Genomic DNA, 19,563 nt, shown 5'->3' with positions numbered 1-19,563 from the left:
ACAAGTATATAACAAAGTGACACCAGGAAAAACGTTACAATCAGGAGGTGAAAGCTGAGCTCAACGGGCACGATTTTCCTTACAATTTTGTGAACGAGAATACACGCGAAAAATGGTACGTTGAAATTTTTGTGGATGTATCGTGTTTTGCAAAAATTTAAAAATAAAAAACAAGACGTGTCATTGTACAGTTAAATGATGTATGAAACCAAAATCGAAATTTCGATTTGTTTCAGTTATTCGTATGCCCCCGTATTCACATACACATTTATGTATATATTCACACACAATAGATTCAGTTGTACGAATAATCTGTTATGCAATGTTATAGAGTTGGCGAGATTGGGGGATGCCACAAGCACCATGCACGTCGCCCTTCGTAGGCGGACTCTCGTTGACCGATGTCTGCAATGCCAATTCTGCGAACTTATTTCTGACTATGCTGAACACATTAGTCGCTTACAGCCCCGTAATTAATGATCCATGCGGACATATCACTCCCATCAAGAAACCGAATCTTTATTATGATTTTATTGTCGTCGGAGGTAAGATAATGAATGCAAATATAATGAATAATTACAAAGAAAAATTAAATCGGTGATATATTTTGCTAATCATCTATATATATATCTCGGCAATAAAATATTAGTATTACCATGTGATAAAGAAGAATGATGAAACTTTTATAGACGTCTTGTCGAATTCAGCAAATCAGTTACGGAGAATTCGATTTTTAAATTACGAATTTTAATTCACATTACGAAGGATTAATGAGAGTTAAGTCAGCTTTCGTCTAACTCGTTAATGCTGCTTAATGTTGAACAACCTAGGGATTGAATGTTAGTTCGGTGCATTTGTTTTTTATTTAGGTGGCGCAGGTGGATCAGTCGTAGCCTCTAGATTGAGCGAAAATCCGAATTGGAAAGTACTTCTTGTGGAAGCTGGCCCGGATGAGCCGGCTGGCACGCAAATACCGAGCAACCTGCAGCTTTATCTCAGTAATTTTTATATTTCCGCAATTATCAGAACTGCATAATCACTCATATTAATCGCTCATATTAATAATTAATCGAATCGCGATTCATCGCAGACACGGATCTGGATTGGAAGTACAAGACGACGAACGAGACATTCGCATGCTTGAGATCCAATGGCAGCTGCAGTTGGCCGAGAGGTAAAAATCTCGGCGGATGCACTTCCCATCACGGCATGGCTTACCATCGTGGACACGCGAAGGATTACGAAAGATGGGTGAAGATGGGAAACGTGGGGTGGTCATGGCAAGAGGTACGTTATAATTATTATAAAGCTGTTATTAAACCTCAAGTTGTTAATAAAGGTAAATTTCTGCCTGCCAGGTGCTACCGTTCTTCTTCAAGTCGGAGGACAATAAGGAGATTGGTAGAGTTCGACGGGAGGATCATGGAGTCGGTGGTCCAATGACAGTCGAGAGGTGCGAATGCAGCGATGTGTCTTTCTAAGCTGTGCCGTTACTATAACTCTCGTTTATTCGAAAAACTCGTTCGTTTTCCGATAACACTGATCTTCCGGCTAACAATGTATCACATGAGAAAGATCTAAAGTTATCCAACGGCAGGTGTAATTCGTAAACATGTGACTGCGTTGCTTGCAAGATGGACCATCGATACCATCAATTTATAATATATTTTCTCCATTACACATAACTATCAGACGTTTATCAAGCAACATCTATATTTAAAATTACAATTCGCTTTTATTTCTTTAGTTAGTCGTTTTAATTTAAATTTACATAGACATTAATCACTTTCCCTTTATAGATTCCCTTGGCAGCCAAAAATCGCTTGGGACGTGATAGAAGGAGCGAAAGAGGTAGGCTTGGGTACCACCGCAGACTTGGTAGGCCCAAAAATCACGGGATTCACCGTAGCGCAGACCATCAGCAAAAATGGCGTACGACTCAGTACTCCCAGAGCTTTTCTGTGGCCGGTCAGGCACCGCAAAAATCTGCACATTGCTCTGAATGCGACCGCGACGAAAGTCAATACGAGAAAGCTGGGCTCAAAAGTAAAGGCTGAGGGAATCACCGTCCTTATGGTGAGTCGATTCGCTATTTTCAAGGTTCCATATATGCGACTTTATTATTATTGTTTCATCGCGCAATAGACGAACTTTGTGCTCGTAGAACGGCCGACATTACAACGTAAGAGCGAAGAAGGAAGTGATCCTCGCGGCCGGTGCCATAAACTCGCCCCAGCTGCTGCTTCTGTCGGGCATCGGGCCGAAGAAACACTTAGATTCCGTGGGGATTCGCACGGTCCACGATCTACCCGGAGTCGGTGAAAATCTCCACAACCATGCGTCATTCGGCGTGGACTTCGCTCTCAATCAGGCGAATGAGGATGAGCTGAACATCGACAGCGCCAATTTATATCTGTACAACCAAACTGGCCCACTGTCGTCCACGGGTATGGCGCAGCTCACCGGAATCCTCGTGTCCAACTACACTACCCCGGATGATCCGGATATCCAGATCTTCTTTGCCGGCTATCAGGCCATTTGCAACACGGGCGGCAGAATTGAGGACTTGAATACATACGAAAACAAGGAGACCATCAGGTTTACCTCCGTAAATATTCAGACCCTTAGCAGAGGTGAGCTGGCAATTATGTAAGCTGCATGTATTCCAAATGACGAAATGCTAGACAGGAGTACTACGCTGATAAGATATAATGTTATATTAAGTGCCTTTCTTAACAATGTTTCAGCAACGAATAGTTGCTCAACGATCATAAATATTCCATAACATGCTGTCTACTCTGTTAATGAACTTTTCTCAATGCATTTAATTTCGCGTATGACGCAGAAAATCGTGTGTATATGTGTTTTATTAAGAAAAGAAAATTTCGTTCATTTAAATGGCTTGCTCGAATATATCTTACTCGTAAATTCTAGGTCGAATCACGCTAGCATCAAAAGACCCACTGAGTCATCCGATCATCTGGAGCAACGACTTGTCGCAACCGCAGGATAGAGAGATCATTTACCAGGGTCTTCAACACATACTAAAATTGTCGAAATCGAAAGCAATGAAAAAGTACGGCTTGAAGATGTTGCTCGACACTGTCCCAGAATGCAAACAGTACGAAAAACATCTGAACTATGAATACTGGGATTGCCAATTTCGATACAACACCAGACCCGAAAACCACCAGGCAGGAACTTGCAAAATGGGCCCGATCGCGGATTCCATGGCTGTCGTCGATCCAAGTCTCAAGGTTCATGGCGTAGATGGCTTGAGAGTTGCTGACGCATCAATTATACCGAAAGTAAGCACTATGTAAAAATAATACGTATGATTAACATCGTTTTGTCATATCTTTTGCTCTATTAATTGACAATGGAAAGTTGATTTGACGTCTGATGTGCAAATAATCTTTTCTATACAAATTATCTCTGTCTTTTAGATGATATCCGGTAATCCTGTTGCTGTGATCAACATGATCGGCGAAAGAGCCGCTTATTTCATCAAGAATAATGACCAATGAAATTAAAAAAAAGAAATGATTGAGACGAATAAAACAATTAACATTTTTCTATGTCAAAAAATTAGATATAGAATTGCAGTATTTTTTTCAAATGATATTTGTTAGTAAAATCTCATCTGTAAATATGACAATTTTCGAATGAAATGTTTAATAAAGATATCTTCACATTGGCACAATTTTGTTCTTCATTTCATTTCACATTTATACATAAAAATAATACAGTTAACTTTACAAACAAGAGTGTGCATTTAGCGAAATCACTTACGGATAATTTATAAAAAGTTAAGTTAGCAAATCAGTTCGACCAAGTTGCTATCCAAATAAAGCACTTGCATATTATTACTTAATTCACCCATCGAGCATTCGGCCCAACTATTCATAGACTTGCAGACGAAATTAAAGTCGCTACGCGCGGCTTTGCGCTGCGAAAGAATACGTCTCAAAGGATCCACTTACAATATCTTACGTCTCAATTATTAAGATGGAAAGGGGATAAAACGAAGGAATGCACCTTAGAGCGGCACAGAATGGAGCGGTACTGACGGGCTCCGTGAGGAGTCACAGAAACTGGAAGGTGGAGTGCCGGCACTCGACCTCCTTAGACTCGCGTGCTTACACGAGAGCGATTTCGCGACTTTTCGCTTGACCTCAGTAGCTATTCATCTATCTGAACTTCTCGAGGTCGAATGCGCCAGCCTCGAGAGTGCATTAAACTCGAACACCCAATGAAACGCCGGAAAAAAGTCGCGATCCATCAATATTCGGACTACATGGACTACGTTTCCGTACGGATAATTGACGAATTCGCCTATCGAGAATACTATCCTACGGATAGCATTACTCTACTTTTTCAACGTTTTCGCACGAGAGTAGATGATTCTGTTTGAACATGACTAGGAGTGTCTCTGACATCGATCTGAGATGCGATAAGAATTGCAGCAATTTATAAATTCCTCAATTTCGTAATTAAAACGGAACTAAATATATTTGCATATTCTATGCAAAACGACTCGTTGAAGTCAGTACAAGATATTTACGTGTTCTACATTCTGTAGACTGGAACTATTATAAGACTCGGCCTTGAATAACACGTCACGTCACGAGAAATGCACCTTCAGTGGGAGAATGTCAGACCGAGCCATTTCGAATGCTTCCGGAATAGATACTCGCACGTCTAATATGTAACCTAATACCAAGATGTAGTACAACTACTTGGTATGCCAGCTAACGTTTTATAAGCACATTGCGAAACCGTTACGTTTCTCAGGTTTTTATAGATCTGACTGCGTTTACCTTGTAGAAAAAACACCGTAGTCGCTCCGCGCGATTAAGACACGTCGCATAAAATCCGCTCGAAAATTGAATGATCACGTTAGCCGTTAGTTTCCGGTAAATCGATCGGGTCCGAATCGATTGGCATCGGTCAACGCAACGCTGGCCGCGCTATTTCGCGAAGGATTAACCGAATCGAGGCGTTGCAGCCCGAGTGGTCCTCCAGCGCTTCCCTGATTCCATATCCATTCAGATTTCACGCGAATTTATGTAACGCTGCGAATCGCGCGGCGTGCACCATACGTTCGTCGATTGCCGCTGTTGTGCGCCCGTTTTATGGACGCGAAGGACGGGTCCATAAAAAAAAATCCAGATGTCATCCCCATTATTTGCGCTCTGCCGTTGGCTCTCCGCGACGCGTAATTTTTCGATTTTCGAACGCCCTTTGGCTCCGCTTTTCCATCACGACTTCCGGTGGATTTTTTTCGCGAGTTTGCCAAATGAACCGGCACTCTCGCTCGTGTTTCGTATCGAGTTCGTCTTCCGCATTCGAGCCGGGCTGGGCTCGTTGGGAAAAAAGTTCACGGAGCAGGATATAGGAAGGATTTGACTATTCATGCTTCCGGCGGATGCTTGAGAGACATTGACGAGCGACGGCGGCACCGTGTAGACACCGTTACATACACAAGTCGGCGAGTCCGAGCAGATGATGAGATAAACAAATTATAAATAAAACATCGAACACGACGCAGGGTAGGCACCGCCATCCGCACGCGTACTATATGCCGTCTCGCGCCATCTCGTCCTCTTCGTCGTCGCCGCGCTCGTTGTCGTTGTGCAGGAGCGTAACGACTGCTTTGAATTTCATGAGGGTGCGAATGAATTCATGGTGGGATGGCGCGGTTGGCCCCGGAGTCTCGGCGACTTCGAACGCCTCCCGTGACCTCTCGACGAGCGAGAGCCACGCGCTTTACAGGAAACTCGAAGAAAAAGCGATTCTCATAATACTAACCGCCGCTTATTTTGTATGATTCCTCATGAAGCCGATGACATGAGGTCGACCACTTCGCGAGCGATTCTTCGCGGTTTACGTGGCGCGGTAAATGTCGCCACGTGAATCTTCGACTGCCAATGACATATTAATGGATGATAAAGAGCAAACAGTGCGACGCATCGCCGGCAAATGCATCCCGCTTTCGCAAAGCGGTGTTCATTTCTCGGACTACGCGATCATGAAATATGTGCGAATCCGCGAAATACCGCGCGCGATATTTTTGCCGGTTTAAGAGGACAATCGGCAAGTCTAACCCATTACGCGGTAAGCCTTTATGAATTATGTAATCCATTAAATTGCGAAATATCGAACTGATAAAGCAGGTGCGGTCGCGGGTATTTCCGAAAATTATGCCCCAATTCCTACGGCCGAATCCGATTACGCCGGGTGAGCCCTTCGCGCCTGGTGTAATGAAATCTCCGTTGCCTCGTTAGGTAGTAACACCGGTCTCTTTGACGCCGAAATTTATAATTCCTCGTGCCGTTAATGTAGCGCAAAGTTATAAAATTACGCAAGGCCCGGCCAACCAGTTGACTATCGACAAACAAATAACTGCATTACCCTCGGTGCTCAAAACTTTGTCCTAATTAGGGCATAACGATGTGCGAATATTACCGTCTAATAAAGCTGCTCGTGAACATTACCACTAGAAACAGAAGTTGTAAAAGTAAAGATTATCAGTGCTCTCCATTCAAGTTTAGCTACCTCGCCTTGCTGCGGAGCTCTCAGTTCGAGTGAGTCAACATTTTACGCTCCGAATCGAGACTGTCGATGATCCCTGATTATACGTATATATATTTCTAACGATCTTCCTTAACAAGAAAGTCGGGTAACGAGCATTTTCGACGATAACTTCCTGCAGCATTCGCGGCACCTTTGTACGCGTTTTATCATTCAGACAATAGCCAGGATGAAATCCCCGGCATTCCACAGACTTCCGTTGTTACGAGATCCACGGATAAACGAGCCGAATCGTTAATATTTGACCTCGCGGATTATCCGACAAATCCAGAGTGGTAGCTCACTGTCAGCGCCCGGAGAAACGGAAAGGGTGGCCAATCGCGTCACGTCCTATAAGCCACGTAGGCTTACGGCAACGTAACACTCAACGTACAACTCTCAGCTAAAATATTTTGCCGGTTGCCTCGTTATTTATCCTGCCAGAGAAAGTTGTTGGTGTCGTCGGTAGTCGTCGTAATAAATGTCCCACCTTGAGAGCAGGACTTCGCTCACTGGGGAGGGTGTACGTTGTTACACAAGTTGGCCCGAGTCGAGCAGACCGCTTTTGCCCTACTTTTTGCGCGGCATGCAGCCACAAGCACGAGGACAATGTACAAGGCACCTAGCGAGAAAATAAGATATGTCGACGAAAGCGTCTCGCGGTTCTTCCCCCCCCAATCCCCTAGAAGGGATTCGCTTGGTGCGAAAGTATATTTTTTTTGTGCTTAGTGGATCGATGCGCCTCCTGTTCCCGAAGAACGAGAGGATTATGCAACTTGCATCAACGACAATTAATTCGCAAAGTTCCTAATTGGAGCCGCGCGATTGCGGCCGCTTAAATAATTCCTAATTTCCTCGATGAAATATGCAACGTTACGTACGTATATCGATTGGAATTTGTATCGATTTGACCGAGGGATGGATTTCGGAAGAGCGAGACCCGTTCCATTCACGTCGAGCCAGAGCCCCGCTTCGAAGATAATGAGGTGCAAGAAAGTAGAGCAAAATGTAGCGAGGCACGAGTGTGGTACACCGCGACGATCAATTAACGCAATTAATTCAACGACCACTCGCCTAGCGGAAGCACGTTATTAAATTTGAAATAGTCACGATTACGTAATGTAACGGTACACACACACACACACGAGAAAATGGGTTCGTTATATGCAGCCTCGTTATACCCCCGAGCGAAGTCACCGCTTGTATAAGGTGATCCAATTAGAGCGACGTTTAAATAAATTTCCATTGATAGCCACTTACACCCGAGTCCGTTGTTATGTCTGCTTCGCGAATAAATTAGCAAAAATCAACGCGACTCCTCGGCCCGGAGTAACGCCATTAATTTCGGATGATCCCGGAATGTGCGAGTGATATCAATCGTTTATCAAGTACTCAAGCGGTTACGTTTCGGGTGCTTTTGCGGAACGGTACCGATCGCATTTTCCGTGATTAATCGATGGATGCTCGCTTACTGCTGATTCATTACGTAACATCGGCGTAACATCGTCATTTTCAAGTGGCTCGCATCACATTATCGCATTACCGTGACGAAGTTAATGTTGCCGGATTTGGAAACGCTGATGCCGCGGCGTACCACGGTCAAATTTTGCGGAATAGAAAACGCGACACATGCAACTTCCCCACGAGCGCATTAATAATTATTCGAAAATTAACTTACACAAAACACACACGCACATGCGCGAGATGATCGTGATGTGCGAGAAGCCAGCAATCGCGATCCAGAAACGTTCACGCCGATTTGTAAAACGCGTGCGATTCTTTTCGTCCATTTACCCCGGACAATACCGAATCATAAATCGCATCGAAGCGTTACGGCTGTTAAAATATACAACGATCCTCTCGGTGCGTCATATTCGTCACCAGGTTAATCACGGCGCCGTAAAAAAAGTAGAGCGTTTTCACGTTCGTTTTCCAATTCCGAGCCGGGGGGATGAAGGATCGGAAAGCGGATGAAGAGGCCGATTTACGGTGCTTTTCCGATGGCGATGTTCGGTCCGTGCGGTGCGGCACGGCGGATTTCGATGCGTACGAAGAGAGTGCGCGGTACGAGAGGGTGTTTCCGAGGGTAGCTCGGGAGAGGGAAATGCACGTTCATCGAAACACGCGGGCTAATGATTGTATCGCCCTATTATTGGAACGGAGTCAGTGTTCTCCGCGCGATACGAGCAACCCCTGATCCTATTTCACCCCCGAGTGAGCGTACGGGGACGCGACGGCCGGCGCGGGCGTCGACCAATCCGATTTCTCTCGAGAGCCCGAGCACAGTTACCGTTTCGCTCTTCTCTCCCACCGTCTCTCTTTGCTTTGTTTCTCTCTCTCTCTCTCTCTCTCATTCATCGGCCGCCCGACTCTTTACGCGTCTCTCGTGTTTTTTTTCTTATCGGGCGTTCATTTCCGGTCTCGCGTGATTGCCCCCATGCAAACACGGATGATAGCGATAAACTGCGATAATAAATAATGGCGATATTAAATTGCGGCGAGCTCTCGCGCTTAGCTTCTCGGCTTTCCTACGGACATATCTACGTGACATATCGAGATGAGAACAAGAAGGAAAGTGAAATCATTCGTTCGCGAATTACTGTTCCGTCAATAACCGATTGCCGCGAGTTTCTCGTTCTCGTATGTTCTGCGATAGTTTCGCGTTATGTTTAGCGTAATTACGTGTCTCAGGTATGCAAGACGCGTACAAAACAGACAAGAGCATCGATGACAAACGGCGCATCGAACGTCGGGTCGTACCGCTGAGGGAAAACATGATCGTCTCGTTTAACCAGGCCCATTATCGTTTCACTGTTTCCATTTTCGCAGCGAGCATACACAGATGCCACCAAATCCATATGAAATCGTGCGCAAAGCTCACCCCACGTTCCCATTTTTGTTGCACTCACGCACCATTTCATCGTGAACTTCACTGGTGACAGCCTGATCGGCTCGATGGTGCAGTGTGTGTTTTATTATTTTAAAGAGTTACAATTCAAAGCCTTTTTATTTTTTCTCTTTCTCTCTCCTTCTTATTCTCCTTGACATTCCTGTCTTTCTCGACGACTTTCGAAATTTGTCCACTTAAAACCCACATGATGCTTCGAAAATACGGAAAACATCGCGAGTGCCCATCGCCATACATCATCGATTTGTGCGCGGCTGCTGAACTGAACTGCGATCGCATCGTGCAGCAAGTGGCTCGAACGAGCGAAACGGGGACATTGTAAATCTTGCACCCTCGCGCAAGCGGGCTTCACGGGTCCCGACGATAACAAGAACGGTCGAAACCACACGCACCGATGTGCTAAAAGCTAAAATCATCGTCTAAGCATGATAAAACAAATTCCGATAGGCATAAATCATAGACGAGCGGCGCGCGCGGACCGATCGAACTGCTACGTCATGCTACGTTTCCCTTTCCCGCAGAGGCGGCGATATTGCATTTTTTCCAATTAGCCCTCGCGACGGATTAAAGCGAGAGAAAGGGCGCGTGGGAGGCGAAGAGGGCGCCGGGGGCGCGTTATTACGTCTTCCGCGCGCGCGCTGGAATTACGTCCGTTGCAAATCAGAATTGCAATTTGATCGCCGGCGAACGAGTAAACCGCACCACCGCTGCCGTCCAAGCCAATCCCGTTTCCTGCGAGCACGCAAGACATCCGAGCACGTCAGACGTGATTGACATCGCCTCGCTTTGTAAGCCTCGCGCAACGCGCCGCGATAATTCCTAATTGATATTAATGAATTGCCCTCCGACTTCGACCGCGTGTATATGTGCGTGCGTACGTGCGTGTGCGAGTCCGCGTCCGTGCGTGTGCAAACTGGCTTGACATACCGCACGCTCGATCGAGCTCGCGTGCCTTGAAATTGTGACCGCCGCGCGCAATTGCCGATGGCAGATTACGAACTTGACAAACGCGTGTACGCGTACACGCGAATTACGTCGCGAGAAATTTACTTTTCAGGTCGACAGACGCGATTAGTCCGCGTGGACACGCTCGGGGGACACCGCGACGCGACAATTTAAGAATTATGCAACGGCATATAAATTACACGCGCTTGCGACACACCGGCGGCATAATAAAGAAACAGCCTGCGAGGTATCGCGGTATTAACGCTGGCCGCTCAATAATCAGCATCAAACGGCAACGCCCGATGAATAAGCCTCGCACGGGGCTTAATTCATTGCCTTGGTACAATCACGTTCACTAGCTTACGAATATCCCGTGCACGCGTGCACCTGCACGCTGGCATTCTATATATACAAGCATAAGCTACGGAATAAACCGGATAATGGACGATCTGATTGCACTCTCTTGAGTGGCCACGCCGGCAACGATATTGAGCCGAGCCGAGCGGTCCTCTTTGACGGATTATCGAAAATCGATCTGGCCGATACTCAATTAACCTACAAGTCATTACCGGCCGTAATTATGCCGATACTGATTCCGGGATCTGTTTAAATTGATAATAATAATGATAACGCCGCGTGCATGTACGCACGACCTCCGGAGAGGTGGCGACCGCCGATCGCTTTTCCCCTCCCCGCTTTCCCGCCGGTTTCGTAATATTGCGATCTATCCATTCGCGTCCATCAGCTAGGAAACATTTTCCTTTTTTTTGTATCCGGTCAGACAAGGCCAAAGCCTGACGAATTTCTCTTTGAAAAAAAAGTCTTCCGGAGTTCGCAATATCGCGCGGAGCTTCTGACAACAGTGACCGAACGTGGTCCTTCGCATCAAAGTATTCCGCAGTTCAATTCCGCGCCGGAATTGCTGACGATCTTGATACTGGAAAGAGGGAGGGACGGGGGGAGGAGAGAGAAATTCCGGCCGCGCATTTACCTCGCTTCTCTTTACAGAGACGCAAAACGACACCGACAAAACGTAATCTCCAAATTAACTACTTACGCGTGGCTTGAACGAACGGATAGCATGGCTGACACAAACGACGAGACTAACGGAGAGACCTTTAAACTAAGCACAAAGCTTAGGATACCTTTCAGACCTCTTTGCGCAGCGCTTTCTCGATATTTGCGTCACGCTTAGCTAAAGATGGATTAACTCTTCCAAGAAATCTATCAATATATCGTTGGTAATATCGATTTCTTTCGTTTTTTTTCGGTTTTTGGATCTCTTTCACCTTCTCTGTCTCTTCCTCTTTTTTCGGCAAGTATTATTAATCCTTTGAGCTCACTATCAATCACGGAGTTCCGTTGTTCGATGAAACTTTGACGATAACGCAGATTAAAGCTGCAAAACCGCACGTGTTCTCTCTCTCTCTCTCTCTCTCTCTCTTTTTGCAGGATGAAAAATACACAAAATCTCGCGCTAGTCAATTTTATGGGTTGCTGACGTTTTATTGGACATCCATATATCTCGGCACAACCTTGCCAGCGGAGTGGTTATTAGTCATAATTGGACTAATTAAACGGCCCGGCACGTGAAACGATATCGCTCTCGCGCTACTAACTTCCAGCGATAAAAGCCGCCATGAATCGCTACTTTCCTCACACTTTGCGCATAAGGTGCTTTTTCCAACGAGCGTCTACGATATCGTTTAAGGAACGTATATCAAATCAAATCACGATTTCTCATTTCGACAAAAAATGCATAGAGATTGAGGCACACGTTATTTATCAAAACACCTAAACACCTAAACACGTCATATAATGTGTGACGTGTTAAACGAATTTATAAGGGCGGCACCGCAAATATCGCGTCGGCGAATTCCGATCATGAATCATGACACGTTCCCGGCAAATATATACGTCATAGAGCGGCGGATCGCTGGATTCCTTGAATAATTATCACCGGTCTCCATTCTTCCGTCGCGGCGAGACAGCCGGTGACACCGATCGCGCAGAACGAATGTGCAAATATTGTCGCGCTTCGTAAATCGCAAAAACAACGGCGCTCGTCAAGCGCAGGATTTATGCAGCGGCGGTTCCGTCGCAGCCCCAGAACCCTCGTCGCCTACCCTTCGCGTCACCCACGCTCTCCCATTCTCTCTCCCGCGCTCCAACTCGCCGTAACCGTCTCCCCGTCCGTCCCGGCCCGTTTCCACCGTATCCGCTTCCGGTTTCGCGTAGATGCACATGTGCGAGTCCCCGCGAGCCGCGTCTCGCTTCCCGCTTCTCCTCCCCATAATTCCTTCCCCGTTATTCTATTTTCTCCCTTTTTCTTCTCGCTTCTCCCGCGGGACACGCCCAGGACGGACCGGAAGCTCCCAATCCGCATACTCGCGCCTTCGCGTACCGAGGCCGGCGTTAAGCTACAGTTTCGCAGTGCAGAGGGTGGAGGAAAAAGAAGAAAAGAAAGAAAAGCAGAAAGGCAGAAGAAAGAAAGAAAAGCGCGATTCCGCTCGACTAAATATGTGGGATGCACCGCACCGCAGCGGCGACGACGACCGATGCTTTGCGTTTTGTGCATTAATACCGCGCGCCGCGGGATCCACGTCGGAATGATTTCCTTCGACTCGACGTGCCCGGTTATCCCGTCCTACTTTCCGAAAAGTGGAATTCAACTGATTGGTATACGCGCGGTGGAATTACCGGCGGTGGCGGCATCAAGCCGGTATCCTCGCGGATGCGGATTTAGCTACGGTGGAATGCTTTCGGGGGATACCGCGAGGCTCAAGTCGGCGCAATTTCTATCAGGCACGCCTGCAATCAGGACGCGAACGATAAGCTGAGAAGTTTTAAATACCATCGCGATATATTCTTCTATCTGTTTGGCCATTTCGTTTTGTGCGACGATACGCGCGCTCGGGAAATGCGAATTTATTATTTATCCGCCGCAACGGGGGTGGCTATCATTGTTCGCTACTTTAGGTTGCTTATCATTTATTATCCCCTCCTTTCGTAGCGTCCGACTCCGTTGCAGTCGGTTATTTATTAGCGTCATTATTTCGGATTATCTTAGCATAACAACTATTACTATTTAAACGCCACAAATGGCCGAAAGTTTAAGGCAAATTTACAGTCAGCCCGGTCGCTAAATGGACGCAACCGCGATGCGATAAAAGACGTCACGGCTGTTATAAGAGAAGTCTTCGAACAGCGGATTACGGATTCTTTTAGCGAAGCACTTTTACGGATCCTGCCGCTCATTTAATTTCAGTGTCACTTTAGATGCGGATTCCCGCTGTGAAGGACGAAGCTCCGTTTCCAGAGGAGGAGGAGAAGGAAGATCCCAGAAGGGTTCGTTCGATGGAGTCACGCTTTATTTATTTTGCCAACATTTTATCTCCGGGACGCGGAGGGAACTGCCGTTTTTCGATCTGGAGTTAGGGGCTGAACCGTCGTCGTCGTTCGACAAATCTGCGCCGTTAGGGCGCGACAATTGTTTTTCGGGGCTAGCACCCTTCGAGCGACTGAGGCGTTGCTCCTCTTTCCGCCTATCGATACCCGTTTCTACCTTCTCTTTTGCCGGCGAAGACGTTGTATTTGTATTTTTCTTACTGCCCAAACGTGAGCACGAGCAGCTGAGGGAAAGGAGAGATGTCGTTCCTCCAAGTGTTCGGACCGCTCTCTCTGCCATTGCGCCAGATAAAATCCCAAATAAAATCCAGAAATCGCTATACGAAATTATGAGAATTATTCTTCGACTCTGTAGAAATAAAATCGTCGATGTTGGAAAAAAGAACTGCTTGCCTTTATACCTCTTTAAAAAGATTTCCTCTCGTATTGGTATCCTTTATCTAACTATTTAATCACATCGTTATAGCGATGCAACTTATTGAATGGTTGAGCAGGAAAAAAGCAGGCGCGCGTATAATGATGCCCGCGAACACAAAAGAGCGAGAGGAAGTTTTCGCGGGGGTTCCATCGCAAAAAGGCACTTTATGAAATTTTTTCTCACCTACGCAGGCTGCCCGGCTAATTGTGTTTCTTCGGCTATTTATGGCAATAATTAATTAGGAACCGCGTTGAACGAACGAGACTAGAGCTCTCTGGCTTATGCCTTTTTCCTACGGGCCATTACCGCGAGCATCCTTTTTACGTCCATTATACAGCCATAATAAAGATGATTTATTATTATTACCTCCTTTATTTTTGTCGTACTCACTTTGCACCACCAATGAGGCGACGCTAACCGTTCGCTCTCTCGCGGGGTTCTCGCACGCACGTAAATTTTCACGATAAATTTCCGAAAGCGCAGTTATCTGTAAGTATATCGGCAAAAATACCGACCTCACTGCACTAACGCCACTGTCCTCTCCTATTTCATCCCCGATCAGTAACTTTTACCAGCGCGCGACTCGTGCTCGTAATGATCCCTAAGACACCCCGCGCACGAAATTTCTGCCGCGGCGGGAGTTAATTATTCGACTCTGTAGTCGCATCACGTCAAGTCGAGGGTAATTGGCGTAAACAACACACACAAGGATCAAAACGCACCCTTCCCGAGTATCTTCCACTACTACGATGTACTTGCCGACACCCTTAATGAAAGAGTCCCTGTCGAAATTGAGACGCGACAGTTATCCGCGTTATATGCTAGCAGCTGGCTCGATTGGTGAATTCGTGATAGCGCTCGTGCGGTGGTGGTGGTCGGTGATGATGACGGCAACGACGCTCAGGTGATATTGGTAATGTTTCGCGGTGGTGGTAGTGGTCGGCGGCGGTGTGATGGTGGAGGACCCGATGGTAAACGAGGGAAGGTGCGAGGGGGTGGATGAGCTAGTGACTGGGGTTGCTATCTCGTGTCAGTACGATGTTGGGAGCAATGGCGTCCCTCCAGGTAAGCGTGCTAGCTACACCGGAGGCAAGGGTGGGTTTAACAAGCGATGTTATCTGTCCAGATGAATGCCGGTCGCCCCTTGCCCTCTTCGGCCACCCCTTGACTCCGCGATCGTATCGCGCCACGTTGTCTGCTTCGTCACGAATCTCAGGAAGCGAACCGGCCCAAGTCCCGCATCTTTCAAAAGTCATTCGGCAATGACCAGTTTGTATAACATTCCGGAAACACCATCTCGTTCACCGGAGATTCCAATTCGGAATCGCAACGTCCGTAGGTGCACTCGATCAATTAAAATAGATTTTACGTTATAAGTGTTGGAGACGTCAACCATAATTACACTCTTAAATATTTGATACACAAGACTATCCAGACGAAAAGTTTTTATCAATTTGTTTATCCTAGAAATTTCGCGCAAACTCACTTTCACTCATGTGAGAAATAATAAAATTGGCATTAACAAACTTTTACCTCCAAGTTAAAGGCTTCAATTTATATAGTTTCAAAGTATCGAGGAAGCTCGTGAACTCCGTTAAAAAACCCGTCCGGAAAATTAAGGTAGCAGTTATAATGAAAATTAGAATCTCTGGCTGGCTCTCTTACGGAAAGGAAATTTTCAGCAATAAAACTTTTACGACGCAATTCGTATTTAGAACAAACGCTGAAGGTGCATTTAGCGATACCTTTCTTTTTTTTGCGAGAATCCACGGAAGGTTCATTAGTGATATTAAGACGTTCTACCCGAATACTCGATTGGAGAGTTTCCAGGATTCAAACGAATTGCCCGGGAGGCAGCATAAGAAAGAAGAAGAACGAATCGCGAGATTTATCGAGACAGGCGCGAGAAATCCCCCCGAAATTACGAGCGCGGCTAGCCCGACGAGCAATCTCGTCGAACAATAAAATTTTCGAGTAGGGTGCGGCGAGTCGCACGAATTTCCCAAAGCAACTTGCAGAAAAATTGCCATCGTAAAGAAGAAATAAAACAGCTACTTCACATATCTCACGGTGTTCCACACGCCTATATGATAATAAGTCAGGAAGAGAAAGGGAGCGAAAAAAAATAAGAACCGGAATAACGTGTTGATGTTGGTCCGTCGTACTCGCTTCTTGAACCCTCTTTCTCGACATTAATCATCATACCCCTGGTGAATGTTCTTTGTGCTGCTAATGTTCCGTGTTACCTGCCGCGTAACTAACAAACGTAGCCGCGGTATCTTTGCCCGCGGAACATTGAAATAAAACTACTAGCCTACTCCTTCTCCCTTCATTTTTTCCCAGTCATATACGAATAACGCAAATTTCTCACCTGGTGTACAGCAGCGCGACGTTAACCAGCTCCCATTAATCTCGGCGCTACCCCTCCTTCCCCCCAAGTTTCTCGTTTAGGAGCGCGCGGCTGCGTTACTCGCGCGTCCAACCCTTCGCCGCTACCCCTCTTCCTTCCCATCCAAGGATGAACACCAGGGTGGTAATTAAAGCGTGAATAAATAAAAGGCAGACGCGTAAATCCCGCGACATGAAAAAGCACCGAGGGTAGGACGCGAGGAAAAAGAAGGAGGGTTGTGAAAACAATAAACTTGCGCTGGTTTACGAGCCCTTCGAGATCTTAATCGTCCACTCCACTAGACTGCACGACACCAATCCTGCGCTACGCCGCGCGCTATCGCGCATTATTCGACCCGAGATTGAAGCGGAACGCAGAGCGTGTGCGCCTCGTGTCGAGAACCGCGGTAACACCGGTTTTTGAATAATCATAAGCCTCCCTTCTGTCGTCCGTTCACCGTTTTGAGATTCCACGAGAAACGTACAAACATTTGCTCGAACTTTGCGGTTTACGTTATGTTGGATATATGTCAGCCGCGTGTGGAACTTGTAGATCATGAAGTTTCTCTCTCTCCGCGAGCGTGCGAGGGGAAAGTTACCGTACCGTCGTCCCACTCCGCATAAAATGTCTGTCGTGGAACTTTGTAAAGAAATGTTCGGGAACCTGAAGATCCACGTCGAGATCCATATCGAAACGACGACACCGAGAACAAAAGAAAAACTCATGTAAGCTCGCTCGGATCCTGAGGAATTAAGCGTGAGAAGACGAAGTGCCGAGAAGACGAGCAGCTCGATCGCCCTCTCTCGTGCGAGTATTCTTCCTCTTCCCCTATACTGAATGAATAGCTTATTAAAAATTATTCTGAATCCTCCGAGCGCAAGTCTCTTCTCCCTCGGCTATACATTCCGGGATACGTCCTGATTCGTCTTCGTCGAGTCCTGCTTGGATAGGGGTGGGTTCGGAAATCCGCAGGGATAATTGATTCCTTCCGACTTGGCGGTAGATCCAATCACGATCATTGGGAGAGTTAATCGAGTGGAAGGAAGCGCGCGATTTCCTCTCCCGCGCGCATCTTCCGGAGCGTGTCTGCGCCGTTTGCGTCGCGATTTATTTGCGCTCGCAATGACACGCGCTACTTTTTCATTACCGCCATACGAGGAATTTATTATCGCGCGCTGCGATATTATTCCGTTCTGTTCCGTTACGAGCGATTCTGCTTCAAGGGAGCAAAAATATCATTTCCGAAAATAAATGCTTACGCTCGACGAATCGATCTGAATCCGATGCGGAAGTAAAATTGAACAACGAGGAATATATTTAGAAAGAATTATACAGTTATCGAATTATACAGTTATGGCCATTCGAAGCTAAAAACACAGTTCTGAAACGAAAATAGGTAAATTTAAATAAACTATATTGTAAAAACTTTGACGAATAAATATCCACGAATTTTTTATACGTGAACAACAGACATTTTCCGTTCGCATACATCATCACCGAGACAAGAGACGGCTTAATGAAGATCAATATTCCAATTTCGTATCGTCCTATTTTACGTATTTAATAATGATGTTTATTGGTCGGAAAACGATCGTATATCATCGCACAGAACATGTTTTAATCATGTTTAATGTACAGTGATATGGCAAAATATGAAGTATCTTATTCTGAATGTTTAATTAGGCCGCGTGTACAATCGTTTCCACGAGAAAATATATTATAATTGATGTTCGATCAATATTCCGATGCTTCATTTGAGCGATTAATTATTGAAAGGCTATTAAAAACTTAGAGTACATCCGCTCACCAGATTTGCCTGGATATTAAATGATCGTTTCCAGAAGATGAGTTTGTGCGGTGGGATCGAAATGTAGAGAAATATTGGAACAGATAAGTAATACAAATTTACATAATACATTTATATAATACAATGCCAAATCCGCCAATTAAGGTAGCCTAAATTACTGAATGCTATTGTATCAATAAAATATTGTTGGCAACTAACAAGAAAGAGCAACAAATCGACTAAATACTTTAACTAATATCGAATGATGAAAAATATAATATATTATGTACATATTATGTACATGTGTTTATGTAGTAGGAGCATATTAAACAGCTAAATATTAAAATTCTGGACAGCTTTCGATTAAACTTATTGTTAGTAAAAAGTTCATGTACAACGTTTTCATTTAATCACGAACACGCGATATAATAGCTATGAAAAAAAACAAACGCCATGTTTATCCGCCCCGGGCCAAACTGTAATAAAAATTGGATCACGTTCGCGGGGATATTAAAATTGCAATGAGCATTCCAGGAATTTCGAAAAAAATATGCGTCTAAGAATTTTCATGCAGATTCCTCGTCTCGCGCATCGTGAATACCGATGTCTTTATTGCGACGTGAGGGCGAAATCCCGCCATAATTAAGAGGACATAAATTACAACGTTCATCAGTAGGTTTACCGTGTCGACACGGGCGAGGGTTAATGATTAAGATATATGTGTATATATATATATATATATATATATATATATATATATATATATAGTTAACAGATGTATATATAGAACCGATTATCGAAACGACATTTGTATCCAATTTCGAGCCCTGCAAACTACTATAAGATATTGGCCGATTCACTTATCCTCATGAATATGTATCCACGTAGCAGTCCCTACTCTTCCAGTCTCGACAGTCATTATTCTTAATAACCACCATTACAGGCCGCTATGCCGCAAGGATTTTTTTAATGCACGGATGCGAAGTGATGGCGCGAAACGACGGCGATAAAATTATACGGCAAACTTGGATTTCAAGAATGAACTCCGCCCGGAGCGACCGCCGTGCGTCGCCGGAAAAAGGGAGAAAAAGGGAAAAGCGAATTTCCCATCTTGCCGCAAACGTCGCGTAACGAGC

The 19,563-nt window shown here is 45.6% G+C and overlaps 2 protein-coding genes across 2 annotated transcripts in view; one reads left to right on the top strand and one right to left on the bottom strand.

Annotated features, from left to right (window-relative positions):
- Positions 1-19,563, bottom strand: part of LOC105288222 (nephrin) — a 309,061-nt gene that overhangs the window by 225,799 nt on the left and 63,699 nt on the right. The window lies entirely within an intron of this gene.
- LOC105288220 (glucose dehydrogenase [FAD, quinone]) lies at positions 7-3,700 on the top strand. The gene is made up of 9 exons (XM_011354324.1): positions 7-115; positions 332-545; positions 870-998; positions 1,091-1,287; positions 1,359-1,453; positions 1,800-2,076; positions 2,165-2,633; positions 2,935-3,308; positions 3,447-3,700. Exons 1-9 carry the CDS (start codon positions 113-115, stop codon positions 3,525-3,527), a joined length of 1,839 nt encoding a protein of 612 aa, XP_011352626.1. The 5' UTR covers positions 7-112; the 3' UTR covers positions 3,528-3,700.

This window comes from Ooceraea biroi, chromosome 11, assembly GCF_003672135.1.
Source record: "Ooceraea biroi isolate clonal line C1 chromosome 11, Obir_v5.4, whole genome shotgun sequence".
Lineage (NCBI taxonomy): Eukaryota > Metazoa > Arthropoda > Insecta > Hymenoptera > Formicidae > Ooceraea > Ooceraea biroi.
This window is presented reverse-complemented; position numbering and strand designations above follow the sequence as displayed.

Coding starts and splice junctions, on each gene's coding strand:
- LOC105288220 (XM_011354324.1), top strand. Junction 999..1,090: donor CAACCTGCAGCTTTATCTCA/GTAATTTTTATA, acceptor GATTCATCGCAG/ACACGGATCTGGATTGGAAG. Junction 3,309..3,446: donor ACGCATCAATTATACCGAAA/GTAAGCACTATG, acceptor TCTGTCTTTTAG/ATGATATCCGGTAATCCTGT.